This window comes from Daphnia magna, linkage group LG7 (assembly GCF_020631705.1).
Source record: "Daphnia magna isolate NIES linkage group LG7, ASM2063170v1.1, whole genome shotgun sequence".
Classification (NCBI taxonomy): Eukaryota; Metazoa; Arthropoda; class Branchiopoda; order Diplostraca; family Daphniidae; genus Daphnia; species Daphnia magna.
The window spans coordinates 13353911-13372305 of NC_059188.1; the positions used below are offsets into that span (position 1 = coordinate 13353911).

The 18395-nt window shown below is 40.6% G+C and overlaps 5 protein-coding genes and 1 long non-coding RNA gene across 9 annotated transcripts; 4 read left to right on the forward strand and 2 right to left on the reverse strand.

Annotated features, from left to right (window-relative positions):
• Window positions 1–864: 864 nt before the first annotated feature.
• Window positions 865–5469, forward strand: LOC116926017. Of its 4 annotated transcripts, none has more exons than XM_032932786.2 (16): window positions 865–1009; window positions 1083–1299; window positions 1389–1604; window positions 1671–2184; window positions 2253–2402; window positions 2469–2498; window positions 2568–2909; window positions 2967–3131; window positions 3197–3421; window positions 3483–3588; window positions 3650–3874; window positions 3945–4467; window positions 4530–4572; window positions 4642–4733; window positions 4811–4916; window positions 4997–5469. In XM_032932786.2, exons 4-12 carry the CDS (start codon window positions 2109–2111, stop codon window positions 4042–4044), a joined length of 1419 nt encoding a protein of 472 aa, XP_032788677.2. In that variant the 5' UTR covers window positions 865–1009; window positions 1083–1299; window positions 1389–1604; window positions 1671–2108; the 3' UTR covers window positions 4045–4467; window positions 4530–4572; window positions 4642–4733; window positions 4811–4916; window positions 4997–5469. The 4 variants fall into 4 exon arrangements, with proteins under 4 accessions (XP_032788677.2, XP_032788682.2, XP_032788681.2 ...); XM_032932791.2 differs by having other exon boundaries at window positions 3653–3874; XM_032932790.2 differs by having other exon boundaries at window positions 3486–3588.
• Window positions 5470–5677: 208 nt separating this feature from the next.
• Window positions 5678–7386, forward strand: LOC123474355 (C-type lectin Cal-like). The gene is made up of 5 exons (XM_045176352.1): window positions 5678–6252; window positions 6397–6436; window positions 6507–6589; window positions 6659–6773; window positions 6836–7386. The coding sequence occupies exons 1-5, from the start codon at window positions 6085–6087 to the stop codon at window positions 7138–7140; spliced, it is 711 nt and encodes a 236-aa protein (XP_045032287.1). The 5' UTR covers window positions 5678–6084; the 3' UTR covers window positions 7141–7386.
• Window positions 7387–8486: 1100 nt separating this feature from the next.
• Window positions 8487–10638, forward strand: LOC116926020 (WD repeat-containing protein 5). The gene is made up of 10 exons (XM_032932796.2): window positions 8487–8735; window positions 8799–8897; window positions 8998–9094; window positions 9176–9339; window positions 9406–9495; window positions 9559–9698; window positions 9785–9935; window positions 10005–10085; window positions 10160–10247; window positions 10348–10638. Exons 2-10 carry the CDS (start codon window positions 8802–8804, stop codon window positions 10446–10448), a joined length of 1008 nt encoding a protein of 335 aa, XP_032788687.1. The 5' UTR covers window positions 8487–8735; window positions 8799–8801; the 3' UTR covers window positions 10449–10638.
• LOC116926021 (transcriptional adapter 1) lies at window positions 10500–12088 on the reverse strand. Its single transcript, XM_032932797.2, has 6 exons — window positions 11931–12088; window positions 11828–11864; window positions 11481–11768; window positions 11055–11413; window positions 10820–10985; window positions 10500–10756 (listed from the first exon to the last, which is right to left on the reverse strand). Exons 1-6 carry the CDS (start codon window positions 11996–11998, stop codon window positions 10673–10675), a joined length of 1002 nt encoding a protein of 333 aa, XP_032788688.2. The 5' UTR covers window positions 11999–12088; the 3' UTR covers window positions 10500–10672.
• Window positions 12089–12265: 177 nt separating this feature from the next.
• On the forward strand, window positions 12266–17459 carry LOC116926014 (large proline-rich protein BAG6). The gene is made up of 14 exons (XM_032932780.2): window positions 12266–12630; window positions 12698–12815; window positions 12877–13029; window positions 13102–13339; window positions 13398–13827; window positions 13898–14695; window positions 14795–14875; window positions 14952–15221; window positions 15311–15508; window positions 15607–15706; window positions 15779–15909; window positions 15971–16465; window positions 16537–16693; window positions 16755–17459. The coding sequence occupies exons 1-14, from the start codon at window positions 12562–12564 to the stop codon at window positions 16958–16960; spliced, it is 3444 nt and encodes a 1147-aa protein (XP_032788671.2). The 5' UTR covers window positions 12266–12561; the 3' UTR covers window positions 16961–17459.
• On the reverse strand, window positions 17039–18378 carry LOC116926024. Its single transcript, XR_006649087.1, has 2 exons — window positions 17821–18378; window positions 17039–17757 (listed from the first exon to the last, which is right to left on the reverse strand). It is a non-coding gene; the product is annotated as an uncharacterized LOC116926024 (long non-coding RNA).
• Window positions 18379–18395: the final 17 nt, after the last annotated feature.

Genomic DNA, 18395 nt, shown 5'->3' on the forward strand with positions numbered 1-18395 from the left:
AGTTCAACGTAGTTCTAAAAAACCGTCCACGTCATCACAGGTTAACTTCTGTATTTGCCCGGGTAAGAAACTTGTTAGAATAATAAGTACATTTAAAGTGGTAATTCGTTTTGTTCATGTAGATAATTGAAGGCATCAATGTATTGGATGAAATCAGTACAATGGATCCTAAAATGAATCATATTATATTCACCGACTGTGGAGTCTGTTGATAGCATTGCATGTTTTCATTTATTTGTCTTCGTTTTTAACATTTTTGTGCTGGACATTTTAATCCAGATTTAACCAAGTTAAGTTTTTTTTTTCTCTTTTAATTGGCTCCAAGGAATCCACAATACAGAGCTTCGTTTTAAAATATGGTTTGAGGTTGACACAAGTTTGAAGAAATTTATAATCTTTTATTCCTTTTAAACACAGGTGTAATGCCCATTTTCGTGGCCTTGAAATTAAAAGTTTCATCCATCTTCCAGCCATATTGCTAAATTAATTTTAGTAGACCTATCACAAAAAAAATACCTCACCTAGACTCATTTCTTCCAATCAGGATGAAAAAAGGCTCTTTAATAACCTGTTTAGCAGAACCTTCTTTCCGTGTCTGCATCGAAAATCACATCTTTCTCATTTTCGCCTTGTCAACTTGAAAGAACTGCCCATCGTCGTTTCGCCGTATTTGGCGATTGCTCCATGGTGAGTTGGAATAGACGCTTCTATCGATTTGGCTCGTTGATGAGAAATTCTAGAATTCCCTGCACTTGATTGGCTGTGCCTTCTACACTCATGCGCTGACGTGCCAACCGCTATCGCAAATGGAATTACCACTTCCTTTAGAGTTAACTACGGAAATTTCAGGAGGTATGTGTTTTGAAAATATTTCTCCATTACTAATTGGTGTTATTTACTTGTTTGCGGAGATCCCGAAAGGATCGTCTGTGTAAGATGAAAATGATGGCAGTTTTTGAAAGCTTAGTCATTACTTTCCTTTCTGCTATAAACTTTGTTCATTTTGTCGGTAATTGGCTTACAGTTCATGTTAAAAAAAATTATAATCGTGAATGTTTTTGTTTTTTCCCCCCGAAATCCAGATGGCCAAACCTGCGACAAGAAAAACCAATTCGGTATCTGTGCGAAATTGAGCTGTCCACCCGACCGAAATGGCGCAATTTGCGAAAAGAGACGCTGTGTGAATAACGATGAACGGGCTGCTCCTAATGTTGCTGTCATTAGTTCCGCAGTAGCTGGTGTCTTCGTATTATTGGTAATCCTACTCGTTGGAGCAGGATTGTGGATCCGTTCACGGAGGTTGGTAACGTCTCTTGTTTACTTCATGATTTCTATTCCCTTTTCAGACCACCCTCGTTTCTTTTTATTGTAAAATGCTCAATTTTAAGGCAAAGCAGAGGCGTTCCCGATCACAAGGTATCGGTACCACCTTTAGCGAATTCGTACCTTTTCCGCGCACCGTCAACAATGACAAGACTTGCCAATGTGGCATACAACCCACGTCCACCTCTTCTGCCGTTCAACGTCGAAGACGAAAATCCGTATGAATACGAAACGGTCGATTTTCCAGAACCCAATCCACAGCCACGGTTGACCAATACGACGTGAGTTTTATTAATATTTCAATTCTATCTGAATATGTATATTTATTGGTAACTTTCCGCCAGAAGCGAACAAGCGGAGAGCGATTATATGATTCCAAATCCTTTATCAAAACCAAAATTGCCTCCTCCCCAAGTTTTGGACACCTACTGAACGACAGCCTATAGTGGGATCGACCTCTTTGCTTTCAAGTGTTTAAATGATTTTTGGTCTTTGTTTACATTTTTTCTAGAATCCTGCCCTGAATCTATTCCGCCTAGAACTATTGGTTGTATTTTTTTTCGATTAGATTTTTTTTCCAGATGTACATTCGTCTGTGTCAATTTACTAATTATCGAATTGCCGCCGTTAGATTTATATCAACACAGGAAACCAATTTCCGTCGCTGCAAATACGAGAGAATGATAACCGCCAAGGAAAATAAACCGCCAAAGTGATATTTTTAAATATCTTTTCAGGGTTCCTTTTATTGTAGAACTAGTTGGATATTCGACGGAGAAGCCAACATGTCGTCGTTATCCAGAATGATTGTGACCACCTCGATTTACAGTAGTTTACTACTAGGATTCCTTCAAATCTACGGTAATAGTAAATTTTAATCTAAAATTAGTTTGCCTGTTCTATTTTTTAATTTCGTTATGAACGTCCAGGATGCGAGGCGATGAGATGTGGCGCTAAATTCGAAAATTCAAAATGTCCCACAAATATGTGCTGTTCAACTTCTGGATATTGTGGTGAAACGATAGAACATTGTCTTACAATGTGTGATCCAAAATACGGTCGCTGCGATCCTTTCAGAGGTACAATGGTTTACTGCAATGTTAACAATTTAATTAATTGTGTTTTTTTATTTGTGTGATTCCTAGTCAACGCATCGATTGGATTCGCCATTGTAGGTAAGTTCATCTTTTCGCGTTTAAAATGTCCTTGATATGATTCATTTACCAAACGTTTTATTCCCCTAGGAAACCAGTGTGGTTTGACAAATAGTTTTAGATATTGTGCCGGCAGCATGTGTTGTTCGGAATACGGATATTGCGATGTATCGGATCAGCATTGTGGTGATGGCTGTCAACCTTATTACGGACATTGCGAGGCAATTGCGAAATGCAATTTACCATCGTACAATGGTCACATTTTCCCAGAGATGCCAAGTCAACAACGTACGCCGACAAGTTTAAAGAAAAATTACTGGTACTTTCTCTGCGAACGGGACCATATTGTGAAAAATGTTACACGGCGGCTGCAACCGGCCACTTGCAATAAAATTGATGGAACTTGGCCAGCCGATTATTATCCGGAATGTGGTAAGTAAAATTTACTGAATGAAATTATTCTTGTTATTCTCCACGTTCCTTGACTAGTTGAAAACGCGGCTTTTAAAGCCTTTGGACACGATGTGATAACGGATGTGGCATTCGACGGGAATTTAATTACTTGCGACGAGAAACCTAGAAGATCTCAGGTGAAAATTCAGATTGATATTGCGCATTCTTTGATACAAGACGTTCGCATTACCGTACGAGAAAGTTAGTAGGATCACACTTGACAAAAACTAATCAAATACGTTACACAGTTTCATTTCTTTTTGTAGCCGGTAACTATAGATTCAGCGTGTCGATCGTGGACATTATCCGGCAGAATAACATGACTGTCCGCTATTCGAATCTGTATGACGGCATTATTAAGTACGGCCAAACTGTCGTTTTCTTCCCTAATTTGAAAACACCTTTGATGGACAAGGCGCGAAGATTCATCCATCTCACGCCTCATGTTGGAATGAGAATTTGCGAAATAGAAGTCCATTCCTACAATTCGGGTATGAGATCTGTTTTATACAAATTGGATTCTATAAACTTCAACGATGTGATGATGCAAAGCAGGAAAATGGAACGAAATAATGTTGATTGCAGTCGGCATGAGCTCAGTCATTTTTTTCCTTTTAGCAGCCCTGATAGTAACAGTCTTTTGTTTGCGAAATCAAAGGTTTTTTAAGAGTTTGAAGTTCTCAAATGGGTTCCCTATGATAACTTGTTGTTTTATTTAGAAGCACGTGCCCCATAACAACTGGCGTGAAAAATCAAAATCCAATAAGAAATAGATACTCGTCAAGAATTACTCATAGAGTTCCTCGTCCGCCAGGTCCGGATGTCGACTTCCGTGCCTCACATTCTTTATACTGTGACGAGAATCAGTACGAGTATGAAGAAATCGTCACCTACACGGATGTTTCGAAACCGCAAACTAATCAGATTCAGACGACAGAATCATTGTAAGCTTTTTGCTTCGTTCATCTCCTCGAATTGGTAAATATTTTCTTATTGGGGTTTTTATTTCATCAGATATCCCGAAAGCTCATATGATGAAGCAATAAATTTGGGCACGCACTTGGACAAACCGTATTTACCTCCTCCGACTGTTCCACGCTTCTCGACTGAATGACAGGCAGAGGAAATTAGTGGCAAAAATCAAATGATTCAAAAGTCCATTTCCTATGAACAGTTATTCGAAATTTGGACTCATTTAAGCTTCGAAATAAATATTCATATACTAATTATGGATATCCTTGTTTGATACGACCTTGCTGGTCTGTGTAGTTGTTCCTAGTGTTCCAACCGGATGTGGTTTTGGAAGCCATAAAATGGCGTAAATCGGCATTATCCGCGTCATATCCTATTTCTGTGTTTTGTTCTATTTCAGTGACTGACTTGGCCCCAAGAAATGCAGTTAACCGTTTCTTTAGTAATCTTCGTCGTCGCCGTGACCTGTACAATGATGCAGGAAACCAGTGATACACCTGAAGCGATGGTCCTTAAGGAGCAAATTGGATTACTCAAAGCAAAAGTTGTCCGCCTTCGTAACTTGGTGGGTCCAATCATAAGTTTGCTGTCTTACTTTGAATTTTAATTTAAATTGTTGTTTTCTAGAGGAACCTGTTGAAGAACAGCACATTGTATCGTAATTGGGAAGGTAAAATTTGTTGTCTTCATACTTATACCATGGGATATGTTGAACGTTAGATATTGATTTCTGACCAAGGCACTTGTCCGTCGGAGTTGGATGCCCAAGTGCGCTGTTTCAAAATTACTGGGGAAAAGGAAAACAATTGTCTTTGCTGGAGCACTGCAGAGGTTTGATTTTATGTTTATTCCCTTTTTTTTTTTTTTACCATTTTTCTGAATTAGTTGTTGCGACATCCCACAATTAGGTGAAAGTCAACTGGTTCACGGCCAACGCCTTTTGCGATTACCACGGTATGCATTTGATCTCCTTCCGATCGAATATTGTAGGCGACAAGCTTAACCTCGATACACGTCAGTATTAAACAGTTTACTATGTGTTCATAGACTTACCGTCGATCGAATATATGTTCCTTGTATAATTCACACCTTAGTTTGGAATTCCTATGGAAGAGTTGCAATATGGACTTCAGCGAGTGATGTGATTACTCGCCGTGCATGGGTCTTCCGCAATGGAGCTATTTTGAGCAAACAAGAAGCATATCAGAGCGAATCGATCGCCGGACTTGATGAATCGTTCCTGAAGAACTTGGAACCCATTCAAAACGGAAGTTATCCAAACCGTAACATACCCACCACCTGCATCAGTGCCAATATAACCGATTCGGGAACAAAACTAACATTTTATCCGGAATCCTGTTTGCAAGACAGGCCATTTGTTTGTGAGCAATTTGCCCTGTAATGATCTTTTTAAGGCAATATTGTTTAGCTTTAAATTGCGCAATATGCTGATGGGCCTGCTAATGAAGATTGTGGCTCTTTTACAAATTATCCGGCTTCTCTATTCAAAATACGAACTTCAATCGATGAATGCTCGTTTGTAAAATAAATGCCGCAGACATTTCAATTCAATTGCTTAACTCTTAATCTAGCGGGAACGTGACATTAAACCACCCGACAGTAGCCTGCGGGGCTGGTGTCGTATGCTTTCACGACACAGGCCCCCTCCCCCCGCCTCTATTGTCAGGGGGGTCTGGTGTCGCTTTCAAAACAGGGGGAAGGGGGGCTACTGTCTAATGTCCGCATGCCAGCAAAATTTTTTTTTTTTTTTATGTGCGATGCATTAATTTGTTGTCATTCTAGCTGTACATTGGCTAGCATTGGACAATGATTTCAGATGACAACAATTAGGTACATTTTCGGAACAAATTCCACGTTGCGGAACGCATCATAAATCACTCATCCATCTTGGCAGTGAATGGTAAAGTCAAGTGGTACTGGTCTCGAAAAATTGATCAGTTTAAGGGCAGGTTTAAGCATTATGTTTTATTTCTTGTAATATTCTTTTCTTATTTTCAGAGGAAGGTAAATGAAGAAGAGAAAATTTAAAATGTGGTTAACCCGAATCCTAATCGCGTAAATTGTGTTTTGCAACATCCGGATTGATAAGTAAAACGACTCTATTTCTTGATTTTCGTTCTTGTTGTCAATAGTTTATTTGGAAACGACTTCCCGTTGAGAAATGACGACTTCCATTCGCCAGCGTTTTTGCTACCCGAGTTTCGCAGTTTCGCAGGTTATTTTCTTGATGGTCTGCTGGGCAATGTTATCAACACTTGGTTCTACTTCCGAGCACCTGCTACAAGAAATGGAAACACTCGAAGAAGAGATTTTCGCACTTAGCGAACCGGTAAGCCACTTCCAACTCACTGAATGATTTGTGGTTGAAGAATTCACTCTTGTTTGATGCCTAGCTTTGAAGTGAACAAATAGTCTGATGCCTTAGTTTATAAGTAACGTTGGCCATAATCTCATTGTATATCTTTATCTGCAGGATCAACTTGGAAAAGTCATAGAAAGTTTCCTTATTAATAGTAAGAGCGTCGTGTTCTCCAAGAGGCTATTCACGTAGTAACATTTCTATTTTCCATTTCAATAAATAAGGGACGTGTCCCAAACATTTCTGGAAGGAAAACTTCCCGTGTTGGCAGATCAACGATAAATGTTACTGCGTCATCAAACAACTTGTATGTTCATTACATATTTCGTGGAGGTCACCAGTAGTAATTGCTTTGATTTTCGATCACTTTATGCAGAAAACGTGGGTGACTGCTCTCCATTTTTGCCGACAGTTTGGAATGGAATTGCTATCGCTCGAGACGGAGGAAGAGGAGAAAAATCTAGCCAATTTCTTAAAATCCCAAAAATTTCGTAAATCGTTTTATTTCCGTCACCAAATGAATGAAACAGTTATGACGCTTGATTGCCTTTAGATATCGATGGGGGCACTTCTTTTCATTGGGCGTTCTTTATGTCGGGCAATCGTCTTTACGGCAAGCGAACAACTTGGATGTGGGCTGGTCTGGGCACTCCCATGACTCGGAAGGTGGCGTGGAGTAAGGGTGAGCCGTCAAGAACATTGGGCAATTCACATCCAGTGCTACAAGAAGAATGTTTGGATTGGAGTTTTAGAAATCTTGCCCCAGTAACCGGCACCCCTACTTGGAATGACATGACCTGTGATCACAGTCTCCGAAATTTCATTTGTGAATTTCCAATAACTCCACCATCGCTCTGATGCATTAGTTGGTTACGCAGAACGGTATTTTTTTTTTTTCCAATCAAAAGATGGACATGGAAAAGCCTTTTACTTCTTTTCTTCTTTTTTGTTGTTTCTGTTTCGTGCCACTAGATATTAGAATGCTGTGAGTGACTGTTGACTTTTGTTTGCGTATTTTGTTTACTTTGATCTTGATTGGCTTCAATTAAAATCGCCTAAAATCCCAAAACTATTAATCTAAAATACAATTTCTCTCACAGCAAATGATAACTGTGTCTATGTAATGCAATTAGCAAACAACAAATTGTTTGTTTGTCAAAAAGAAAGCAGGCTGTATTAATTCAAATGGTAACACAGCTAAAAAAATGTCTAGCCTTTCCACTCGTCGTCCTTTTAGAAAATGGTCGTTTATCTTTCAAGCTTTCAAAATTCATTACGTACGATCTTTAGACTGGAAGTTTTGAGCCGTTAAGCAAATAATTCGAAAAGACAGGGCCTTTTGTATCGCTTTTCTGAAGTTTGCAACAGTTCTGTCCCATTTTGAGCTCATTCTCGCCTAATCCTACAGCGTTTATTGATCTCAGCAAGCGTGCAACACGTGCTTGTGAGCTTATATAAGCGTGACGACTGAGCATTCATGACGAACAGTAACAAATATCATCGGTTCAGGAATATTCATAATTGATTTTCTACCGTATTCCGCATTCATGCAATAGGGCTATATTCTACCTGCAATACGCCAACTTGCAAGGATGCCTTGTTCAGCCATCCTGCTTTGGAATGGCGCATGAGTACACTTTTTGTCCGATTTTCCCATTCGTTATTTTCGCCACATATTGCGGTAAAAAGATACCTGCTGAGATCCATAGTGAATAGATTCATTGTGTGCGATACTTTCTAGAGCAACTGGATAGACACTGTCTTGATAAGTTATCTGTTTTACACTTAGATCACGAAAAGAGTTGTGCAATTCTAAAGCTAAGAGTGGCTATCTACTATTTTAAATTAGTGTCCAGTTGTTTCAGACTGCAGCTTCGAAAGAAATAGAAGTAAAGCCAATGGTATAGATTGTAGATATTGCTCCGTTGGTGATTGTATATGCCTAAGAGTTTATTGTTGACCAGAGCGTGGAAAGTAGTGACTAGTGAACAACGTCCTTTGCAGTAGTCTCCTTGATCGGCTAACTTTTAAACAAAATTCACGTGTTATATCTGAAGAGATAGTAATTTTACTTGCCACGACTTTAAAAAAAAAAAAAACTTAAATTCCTGCCAATTACTTGAATTTTGCTTTAAAGCCCAACCAAGTTCATAGATGGCGTTGTTGTAAAATATTCAGTCATCTGGTGGCTATTTTCTACAACACAAGTTGTAAACGCCGTGCTTGTAGCGTTGTTGCACGAAACAGTCCAAAGTGTTGCGTTTGTTAGTATTCTCACGTTTTCACGGTGACTTTAATTGGATTCGTTATTCAATTGAGTGGGTCGGTGTTACGTACCTCTGCGAAGATTGTACCAACGATCATGTGTCTCCTTCAATAATTTAGTGGCTTGCCTGTAACCAAAATACTTGACGTGATTTAAGCTAGTAAATCACTCAGCTGAGTCAAATCTCGTGCGTACCAAAAACTTGAAAAATTTCTGCAAGAATCCAAAGAAAAAAAAATTTACTTTCCAGAAAATGGCCGATGACAAAATGAAAGGAGATCAGGATTTTAAAAACCACAGTAACAATTCGACTACGTCGCCACTTCAAGCAAAACCAGCATCTGGATTGGTGAGTTGCATTGTTTTTCCATAGTACTTTGGATTTAAAATTATCAATATAATTTAAAGTTGAGATATCGTTTAAATTTGGTTGATTTTATTGTGTTCAGAAGCCAAATTATGCTCTAAAGTTCACCCTAGCTGGGCACACAAAGGCTGTGTCAGCTGTGAAATTCAGTCCCAATGGAGAATGGCTTGCCAGCTCATGTAAATATACCTATCCATCTGTAAAGCTGATATTCAAAAATATGAGTATTTAATCGCTTTCAAATTCTTGCCAACCAACAGCTGCTGATAAACTTGTTAAGATTTGGGGCGCATATGATGGCAAATTTGAAAAGTCCATCACAGGTCACAAGCTCGGGATCTCAGATGTGGCCTGGTCTTCTGATAGCCGCCTACTTGTCTCTGCCAGTGACGACAAAACCCTTAAAATCTGGGAACTCAGTTCAGTAAGTTGTAAATAGTGAGTGAAAATCATATCTATTTTTCTAATTTATATGTCATTTTTTCTAAAGGGCAAATGTTTGAAAACTCTAAAAGGACACAGCAATTATGTTTTCTGTTGCAATTTCAACCCCCAGTCCAACTTAATTGTGTCAGGCTCAGTAAGCATTTTTGAATTAAAAGGTTAAAGAGCCCTCAATTGATTAACTGTTTCATTCCTACAGTTCGATGAGAGTGTCCGCATTTGGGACGTCAAGACGGGAAAATGTTTGAAAACCCTCCCTGCCCATTCTGATCCCGTGTCAGCAGTCCATTTTAACCGAGATGGATCTCTTATCGTTTCTTCGAGCTACGACGGCCTTTGGTATGACGAAGTTGTTTAATAGAATATGTTGACCTATTAATGATCGATATTGACTCGTGATGTTGTTCACCAACACTTGTTTACAGTCGCATCTGGGACACGGCTTCCGGTCAATGCCTAAAAACGCTGATTGACGATGACAATCCACCCGTCTCATTTGTCAAATTTTCACCCAATGGAAAATACATCCTGGCTGCCACTCTTGACAACACACTGAAATTATGGGATTATTCCAAGGTGTCGTCATTCAACCCACACTGTTTTAAATGAAGTTTAATGATCTCATTTTTGTAATGATATTTCCAGGGCAAATGCTTGAAAACCTATACTGGACATAAGAATGAAAAATATTGTATCTTTGCCAACTTCTCAGTTACTGGAGGAAAAGTACGGCATAGTTTAACAAGTTGACGATCACATTTTGGACCAAATTTGACCTTAATATATCACTCTTTCTATAGTGGATCGTGTCTGGTTCTGAAGACAACATGGTTTACATTTGGAACTTGCAAACGAAAGAAATTGTTCAAAAACTTCAAGGTCATACAGGTAAGGTTTTTTATTAGCCAATCGCCGCCATATTAGACATATATTATATTTTTTTATGGACCTTCATGGCACTCACGATTTGTTTTATGCTGCATTCCAGATGTCGTGTTGTGTACTGCATGTCATCCTACTGAAAATATCATCGCATCTGCTGCACTGGAAAACGATAAGACTATCAAGCTCTGGCGCTCGGACACGTAGAAGAACTTAGCTTTGTCGAAACAAACTAATAAAAAAAAATGGACGATGAAATGCGGTGTTGATGCGTGTACTTTATAGGAGAATTTTTGAGAAAAAGTGATGCAATGTCTTGGTAAAAAAAAACGTTTGCCAGGCATTCTTGACTTCTCGTGGCCACTCCTCGTCGACAATACATTGTTTTTTTTTTTTTGTTTTTTTTTCTCCTTCTTCCTGAACGCGAATACTTAATTGGGGTGGTAAAGGCGTTGTGAGATACGTTCCATGTTTACGGCGTGGACTGTATGCCAGGGTATGACGCTTTTCTTTACCTAATTTAATTATTAATAAACAGGTTAAAATAACGACAATAGTTTACTAAAACGAATACTAACTTGTAACGTCTGAAAAACATCTAGGACGGAAATGGGCTGAAGTGAGGTAACTTGTTCAGAGGTACACGCAAGGTAGAACGCCGAGTCTCGTTCGGCATTCTGAATTGTCTGGGGTATGGCAGGCACATGAGGTGGTTCAGCTAACTGGGAGATCTCAGTCCCATAACTAGAAAAAAGGTATCAAGTGAGGGATTAAAACAAATTCCTAACTCGTGAAAATGCCATAAGTTTTTACCTATTACTAGTACTATCATGGACGGACCATGAATTGTGAAGCCAAGGATTTAGCGTCGGCTGACCAATCGAGTATATCACTTTATTCTCTCGAATACGATATCCTTTTCGGTTAGTAACAATGGCAACAATCAGTTCTCGTAGGAACTGTTTGGTAGCTGCCAGGATCAGTTTAATGGCTTTATCCTCACACCCATGATCCAAACCGACATCCCAAGCCGCTACTAGCATTCGACCATGGACGAGACCAGCATCGGGTAGGGTGAGATCTTGGCTACAGTAACGCACTTGAGGTTTCTCGATTGAGCGAGCAATCGAAGGTGGTAATAGAGAAACTGGGTTTACTGGTTGAAATCGGTTCTGGTTATGAAAAGAAAAATTGTTAAGTAAACTTAGTCAACCAAAAGAAAATATTGTGGGAAATTACATCAAAGTTGACACTAAGGGGTTTGTTCTTTGGTTGAACTTGTCTTGTTACAGTGATTGGTTTGATTTCACAAGCATTAACTTTTCTTTGAGGTACTGCTGTTGGTCTTATTTTTTCAACTTCAGAAACAACAGTGGGTTTGTGTTTCACACCATGATAGACATACGTTGAAGGTTGGCATAAGCTTTGGCATTTTGTAACAATGGCCAGAAGAAAATCATTGTGTAGATGAACTTGGTCTGTTTTCAAGAACAACCTGGCCTGGCGGTCAAACTCTTCTTTCGTTGTCTTAGAAATAAAAGACTGTCATTATGGAGGACAGGATAACAAAACTGGAGATAGCTAACCTTCATGCAGAACCATGATTTGAGATGTGCAAAGTAGCTAAACAAGAATGTATGAGAAGAAATTTATATTCAGAACAGCTACAACATCTGATTAGCTTATTACCTCTTCGATGATTCCCCTAACACATCCATTAAATTTTTTCTAGCTAGATTTACATCAAGCACACTCATTGTTATTGCTTTTGAACGTTAAAGTCAGACTCAATATTTTGACCACATCCAGTTACGCGATTTGTCTTTTAGCTCCTCGAGAGGTTTTGCAATGACTGCTAGATGGCGTTAAACCCTAGATTCATTTCTCTTAATTTTTTTTTTTTTTTGTGTATAGGTATTTTAATCAAGAAATGTTTTGTAATTTCTCCTTGAATATAAATATTTATTTGGTTTGAATTAAAAGATCATGAAACTTTAATATTTTTTATTCAAATCAAAGAGTAGGTGGCGCTGAAAACCAGTTTAGGCCTAGGAAACGACGTCGTCGATGTGGACAGTTGCCGACTTCCAGCCTCTTATTTGTTATCGTGCCATTTACACAGGCGGCCTCAATTTTCACGTTCAAGATATAGTACAGTTACGTTACGCAAGTAACGTCGGTTTTTTGCCGTCCGTTGGATTCGTTTACAAAACACGAAATTTGTTTAATATACTAGATAGTGCTATCTCCATTTTGTAGGAAATAAGAAAATTGTTTGGCGAAAAAGACTTGAGGTCTTGTGTGACAAAAACAAATAAAAATGGCAAATGTTGAAGTCACCGTCAAAACTCTCGATTCCCGAAATCACAAATTCACTGTTTCAGAGCAAGTAAGTTGGTGTTTTACGATGCACGCTGTGTAGCAGGCAGTTGTATGTTCTTCTATGTGTATTGCAGTTAACAGTAAAAGAACTTAAAGAACACATTGCTGGAGAGGTTGCTACACCAACTGAGACCCAACGATTGATCTATTGCGGTAGAGTGCTTCAAGACGACAAAAAACTTAGTGAATATGGTAATTAAAAATGTGTTTTGCTGTGCCGTTGAATCAGCTTAATATCTTTGTCTTCTATCAGATCTGAATGGAAAAGTCATCCACTTGGTTCAAAGAGCACCCCCATCAGTTGGTAATCCACCTGCAGGTCCACCAAGAGCACAGGGATTGAGACCAGGAAATATTCACTATCACCTGGATAGAGGATTCCAAAATGGAGCAAGTCATATTATTGGTAATTTGCACTTGTAATAATTTTCAAACTACAGAATTTCTTTATAAAGCTTAAAAATTTTTTTTTGCAAAGGTCCAGTTCCTCCTCCAGCAGGAAGCAGTTCCTTGTTGCGCTTGAATACAGCTCGTCACATGCTAGAAGATGCTTCACAAAGTTTGGGTAGGATTAGTTCTGTACCTGGTGGCACCGGTCCCCTCTTTACCATGGATAACACTGTTGAGGGACCTTACTCATCACCAGCCATGCCATTTGCCCAGGCAGCCACTGCTGCTGCATTAGCCGCCGCATTTTCAACTGTTCAATCCATGGGGTAATTTAAAATAACAGATTAATCGTTAGCTCTTGAAAAAATTTCACGTCTTTGTTAGAGCAAACAATATAACTGTATTACAAGGACCCAACGGGACGCCAGCAGTTCAAGGATCGTTTGGTTTCCGGGTTCAAGGTCCTCAGCCGAACAATGCACCGGAAAGCAGTGGTGGAACAAGCGAAAACGGTGGTCCTACAATTCCTCCTGCAACAGCACCGCCTTCCTCTACAACATCCGGCACCACTCCATCAGCACCTTCATCAACAGCTCCGACAGTTGACCAACCACCTCAACAACAGCAGCAGCAACAACAACAACAGATTCGAAATCCTCGAGTGTCTGTATTCGCTGATGTCATTGAAGATATGGAAAGACTACAACAAGATCTTCGCCCTCATTTGACAGCCGTCCGTCAGCTCCTCAGAGATGATCCCGTACTGAATCCGTCGTCGGCGGAATACCGACAGGCACAGCATACCTACAACCAGGTGATAAATTTTCGCTCACATTTTTCCCCATTCGCGTTTTACAATTTTAGTCTTTTTATGCAATTTAAAGGTGGCTGAAGGATTGCATTATTTAGCCCACGCTTTTCACGCCATGAGTGATTTGATGGTTGATTTTGGAACTCCGCCCCCGCGCGAGGTCCGCGCAAGACCTTATGTTTACCAACAAGCTGTCTTGTCCTCCACTATACCCATTCACGCTTCAATTAGTGTAGAAACCACACATACTCACCGACATCCACAGACTAATCCCTCAGCTGGTAATCCAACAGCGGCGACGCCCCAGCCAAGCCAAGTTCCCCCACGACTGCCTACAACGATCCCTCGTGAGTTTATCCGTCACGTTTCACGCCCTGAAACTGTGGCCGGTACTGCGACCCCTTCGGCAGCTCCAACTGCCAGTCCGACCTTTCTCGGTTGGCGAGCATCGATTCCTGTCCCTGGCTCAACCCCTAACGCTCCCCCCGGCCAGCAGAACGTGGCACCACCGCGAGCGCCATTTCAGATGCTGCACCCGGAAATGTTGGCCAGAGGAGGCCCTCCGCATCCGTTTGGACGCTTGCCTTTAGCCATGGCGAGTCAAGGAGGCTGGACACCAGTGAATTTAGGCGGCCAAATGCATCCAATGGTCTACATGGAAGTGCGTTCTAACAACAACCAACAGGAGGATCAACCCTCTTCCCCTGGCCAGTCGCCGACAGCTTTGGGTGAATTTGACGACTTTTTGCCGTGCCATTCTCGTCATTTATCTCGTTCATCAACGAGAACCGACTCGGAACAAGCCAGGCCACGCCCAACGGTTGCCACCGGGCCGACACAAGCTTTTACGATGGCGACCGAAACAAATCAGGTCTGATGCTAAAATCAAAATTTGAAATAATGTTTTCCCTTTTTTGTTTTTATTAATGTAATGTAAACAACAACAACAAATATTTCTATTTGACTGTAGGTCCATCCAGCGCGCACCGGAACTCGAGCAACCGCCATTCCGGCTTCTGTCGACGAGTTCATGAACGAAATGTTTCGTCAGGTATTTTTTTTTTTTAAGGCATTGAAAAACTGTGTGAAAGTTTGGTTTTTACTACATTGTTTCGAAATGAAAATAGGTGACGGCCAGCAGCAGCGGTGGAGGAGGAGGAGATGGAAGAGTGGCTGGTGGAGTCATAATTGGCGGTGGGGATGGTTCCGACAACACGGCTAATCCAGTGTTGACCAATGCCATGTTTAGCAGTTTGCTGCAGGGAGTTATGCAAGAAGTAGCGGGTGTGGTGAGCGGACATCAATCGCCCAACACAGTGGCCCATTTCTTACGCAACATTCCCGATTTCACTTACACGGCCGGCGAGTCGTTCCTCTTTGACCTCTTTATGACTATGGTGGGAAAAGACCCTCGACTTCTTTTTTCTATTCACGTTTAAACACGTTACCCTATATTCGTTTTTTCTTCTCCATTTCAAAACAAAAGGCTGATCACATGACATTCCGTGATTTAATGGCTCTCTTTTACGGAATGCCAGAGGCATTGAATCAGATGAGAGACCATTTACGGAATTTCACGCGCCAACGAGTCCTACCGTCCGGTGGTGACTTTTCAGATCCTTCCGTGCGACAGGGTATCATGACACTGGTCAGTCAAGCCCTGCCCTTGCTTCAAAGCGCTGCTGTAAGCAAAGATGGAAAATTATTGGAGTTTTTACTGATAGACTCACTTTTCCCATTCCTCTGCTGAAATCGGATCTTAATATTGTCTTGTGAACTTAGGCGGAAGCAAGTATACGTCCCGATGTGGATTTCGTCGCCACAATGGCGCAGTTTATCCAGCAGCGTCTTCATGAAGTGGTCCAATTGATTGGAATGCCAGGTTTGAACCTTTTCCCTGGAATCGTTTAAATTTGAAGCTCGTTTAATTGTCTTATTTATTTTTTCCTTTAAGGAGAAAATCCGGATTTTGGCCGATTGATGATGGACAAGATCCGCCGGACATTGATAATGGCTGCTGCATTAGCTCTAAGTTGTTTCACTGATGGTTCCACTAGTCTCGAGCGAGTTTTCTTGTCACAACTGGTAAGACTTTCATTTATTAAATTCCATGTTGACGCATTATTTAGCAATTGTGTGAACGCAGCGCGGTGTGTCCGATGGAGTTCATCCAGCTGTGCAAGAGTGGACGACCAACTCATCCATCGAACGTCTGAGAACTCTGTTAGCGTCGGTCGATTTAGATCAGCTGACGCCCACCGTTGAACCCATGGTGATGAACGTGGAACGCGGCAGGACGTGGACGGCCCTTTTCAACGCCGAGGTGGAGGAAATGAACGATCGTGAGCCCTCTGCATCAGTCACTACTCCAGCTGCGCCGGAAACTTCTACCTTAAGCCCTCCAGCTGCCATGGGGTCGACTGCAACAGCGACCGAAGAAGAACCGATGGAGGTGGTAGTGGAGAAGAAAGACGAAGCATCGGCCATAGTTCACGGACAACCAAGGCAACGCAGTCGTTTGGAGAAACTTCGACAGGAAGTGGCGGAAGCCCGCCAAAAGGAAGCTAATCGCGTCAAAACACCAGAGCCCGTCATTGACGTCGTCGTGGGGTCCCAAACTTGGCACAATGAAGTCCCGAGGGTTAGATTGGTTTTCATTGTCTTTTTCGTCTGCTCAGTTTTTAATCGTGAAATGTTTTGATACTTTTTAAGGAATGGGTTCCAGTTATCGCGCGTGATATCCAACGCCAAAGTCGAGCACCGCCACCTGTGCCGCTAAGCGACGCCTACCTGGCAGGAATTCCCAACAAGCGGCGCAAGTTGGCCGAAGGCAATCGACCCAACACGAATCCTCAATTACTTCTCCGGGGTAAATCGATTTATGCTGTTTACATTGCGAAATGATGGCGCTTCAACATTGATTTATTTAGAAACCATCGAACGCGCTTTGCGCTCTGCCAATGTCTCGTCGGCTACCGTCAATGAAGTGACAAACGTGGCTACGGCCAACGTTGAAGTAGGCAGCGCCTTTTTACCCGAAGTCCGTCGGTTGGGCAATGCTAGACTGGATAGGGATACGGATTTCGATGCCGAACGTTTCCCTAATGCAGAACGTTTTTTTCATGGAGGCACTTGAGTAAATAATAACAACAGCATCCCCCCCACACTACCCTTTTACCCATTTATTAATGAATAAGTTTTTTTTTGTTTTTTACAACCTGTTTGAGTTGCGATGTTTTTTTGTTTTTTGCCATCAAGTCCAATAGATGGAGTAGGCGATTTCGATCTTCTTTGACATCGAACGTCATCATCTTTTTCTTTAATTTTGTTTTTGATTGATTTTTTTTTTCTCCCTGAACTAGACAGTTTGTTTTCTTCTTTGGTGATCCCGTTTATTCCCAAAAAGCTTTGTGCTCTTTTAAAAAAAAAAAGGCAAAACAAAAAGAAATTGAAGCGAGTGTCATATTTTCTTGCTTCCCCTAGAAGTTGCCTTTATGGCCATCAATAACTTTTTTTCTCGCTTGGCGATACAACCTAACATATAAGAATAATCTTTTTTTCTTTTTTTTTTAATTTGTTTTCATAACATGGCATTGACTGATGATTGTTTGAATACAACATTACTTTCTTGTTTAGTTTCTAGATTGTAGATGGCGTCTATGTCTTTTTCCAAAAGTTCGTGAAAAAAACAAAAAAACAATCTGATAAAAACAATTTTTTTTTTTTAAGTCTAGTTTCTTTTTCCAAACGTAAAAGTGAAGGAGGAATGGCTTTGATTATCATCAAACAGAAAGAGAGACCGGGACGGTTTGTTGACACACTTGACTCGATGAGAGAGGTCAAATCATGACGGAAGTGGGAAGACGGTCCGTTTTTTTAATTCCGTATCTTTCTACCGGTCATCAAAGGCTTCGATTCATGGCCGATTGATATCTTATTAATATTATTTGCTAGGTTTACATGAACGAAAAAGACCTTGGGTATCTTGATGACTACCGTATGTTATTCATTATTCATTATTGAATTTGCATGCTCCTTGTGCTTTTTTCCAGGGATCGATTTCTTCTCAAGTTAAGGACGTTTTTTTTCTTCTTTATCTGTTCATCATTTCCTCTTACCAAGGTTATTTTCTGTGCTGAATTCCTAGATATCCAAAGTGGCAATAGACTATTACCACCAACCATAGTAAAGAGAGTCTATAAAGCTGATGCAAGCAGCAAAGGACAGCGACCTCGACGGATTCCGGTAGGAATCCATTGCTGTAGAAAGTGTTTAGCCAACCTACACCAGCCCTGATACGTTCAACTAAACAAAACAAAAAAAACACAATAACAAATTCGTTAAAAGAAAAAGAAAACTTTCTATCCGCTTAACGCTTTCCACACGGTGGCAACTTCCACGGAATTTGAACACAATTGTGTACACGCCGGGATTGCACTGACACTCGAGGGGGCGAGAGAAATCTTCCGGGTTATAAGTACTATATTATTACGGAAAAGGGAAAGATTAATTATTTAAGACCTTGATTTACCTCGAAAAAAGAAAAATGGCGGATCACAATTGAAAAAATG

What these genes read in the sequence shown, in the direction of transcription:
- LOC116926017 (XM_032932786.2), top strand. Translation starts at nt 2,109, where the DNA reads ATGTCGTCGTTATCCAGAATGATTGTGACCACCTCGATTTACAGTAGT. An exon ending in AGGATTCCTTCAAATCTACG is followed by an intron (nt 2,185 to 2,252) that starts GTAATAGTAAAT and finishes ATGAACGTCCAG; the next exon opens with GATGCGAGGCGATGAGATGT. An exon ending in TCGCTGCGATCCTTTCAGAG is followed by an intron (nt 2,403 to 2,468) that starts GTACAATGGTTT and finishes TGTGATTCCTAG; the next exon opens with TCAACGCATCGATTGGATTC.
- LOC123474355 (XM_045176352.1), top strand. Translation starts at nt 6,085, where the DNA reads ATGACGACTTCCATTCGCCAGCGTTTTTGCTACCCGAGTTTCGCAGTT. An exon ending in ACTGCGTCATCAAACAACTT is followed by an intron (nt 6,590 to 6,658) that starts GTATGTTCATTA and finishes CACTTTATGCAG; the next exon opens with AAAACGTGGGTGACTGCTCT. An exon ending in CTTAAAATCCCAAAAATTTC is followed by an intron (nt 6,774 to 6,835) that starts GTAAATCGTTTT and finishes GATTGCCTTTAG; the next exon opens with ATATCGATGGGGGCACTTCT.
- LOC116926020 (XM_032932796.2), top strand. Translation starts at nt 8,802, where the DNA reads ATGGCCGATGACAAAATGAAAGGAGATCAGGATTTTAAAAACCACAGT. An exon ending in TCGAGCTACGACGGCCTTTG is followed by an intron (nt 9,699 to 9,784) that starts GTATGACGAAGT and finishes ACTTGTTTACAG; the next exon opens with TCGCATCTGGGACACGGCTT. An exon ending in AAAACTTCAAGGTCATACAG is followed by an intron (nt 10,248 to 10,347) that starts GTAAGGTTTTTT and finishes GCTGCATTCCAG; the next exon opens with ATGTCGTGTTGTGTACTGCA.
- LOC116926021 (XM_032932797.2), bottom strand. Translation starts at nt 11,998, where the DNA reads ATGAGTGTGCTTGATGTAAATCTAGCTAGAAAAAATTTAATGGATGTG. An exon ending in AATCATGGTTCTGCATGAAG is followed by an intron (nt 11,769 to 11,827) that starts GTTAGCTATCTC and finishes TTTATTTCTAAG; the next exon opens with ACAACGAAAGAAGAGTTTGA. An exon ending in CCCTTAGTGTCAACTTTGAT is followed by an intron (nt 11,414 to 11,480) that starts GTAATTTCCCAC and finishes TTTCATAACCAG; the next exon opens with AACCGATTTCAACCAGTAAA.
- LOC116926014 (XM_032932780.2), top strand. Translation starts at nt 12,562, where the DNA reads ATGGCAAATGTTGAAGTCACCGTCAAAACTCTCGATTCCCGAAATCAC. An exon ending in CAAAAAACTTAGTGAATATG is followed by an intron (nt 12,816 to 12,876) that starts GTAATTAAAAAT and finishes GTCTTCTATCAG; the next exon opens with ATCTGAATGGAAAAGTCATC. An exon ending in CACAGCATACCTACAACCAG is followed by an intron (nt 13,828 to 13,897) that starts GTGATAAATTTT and finishes TGCAATTTAAAG; the next exon opens with GTGGCTGAAGGATTGCATTA.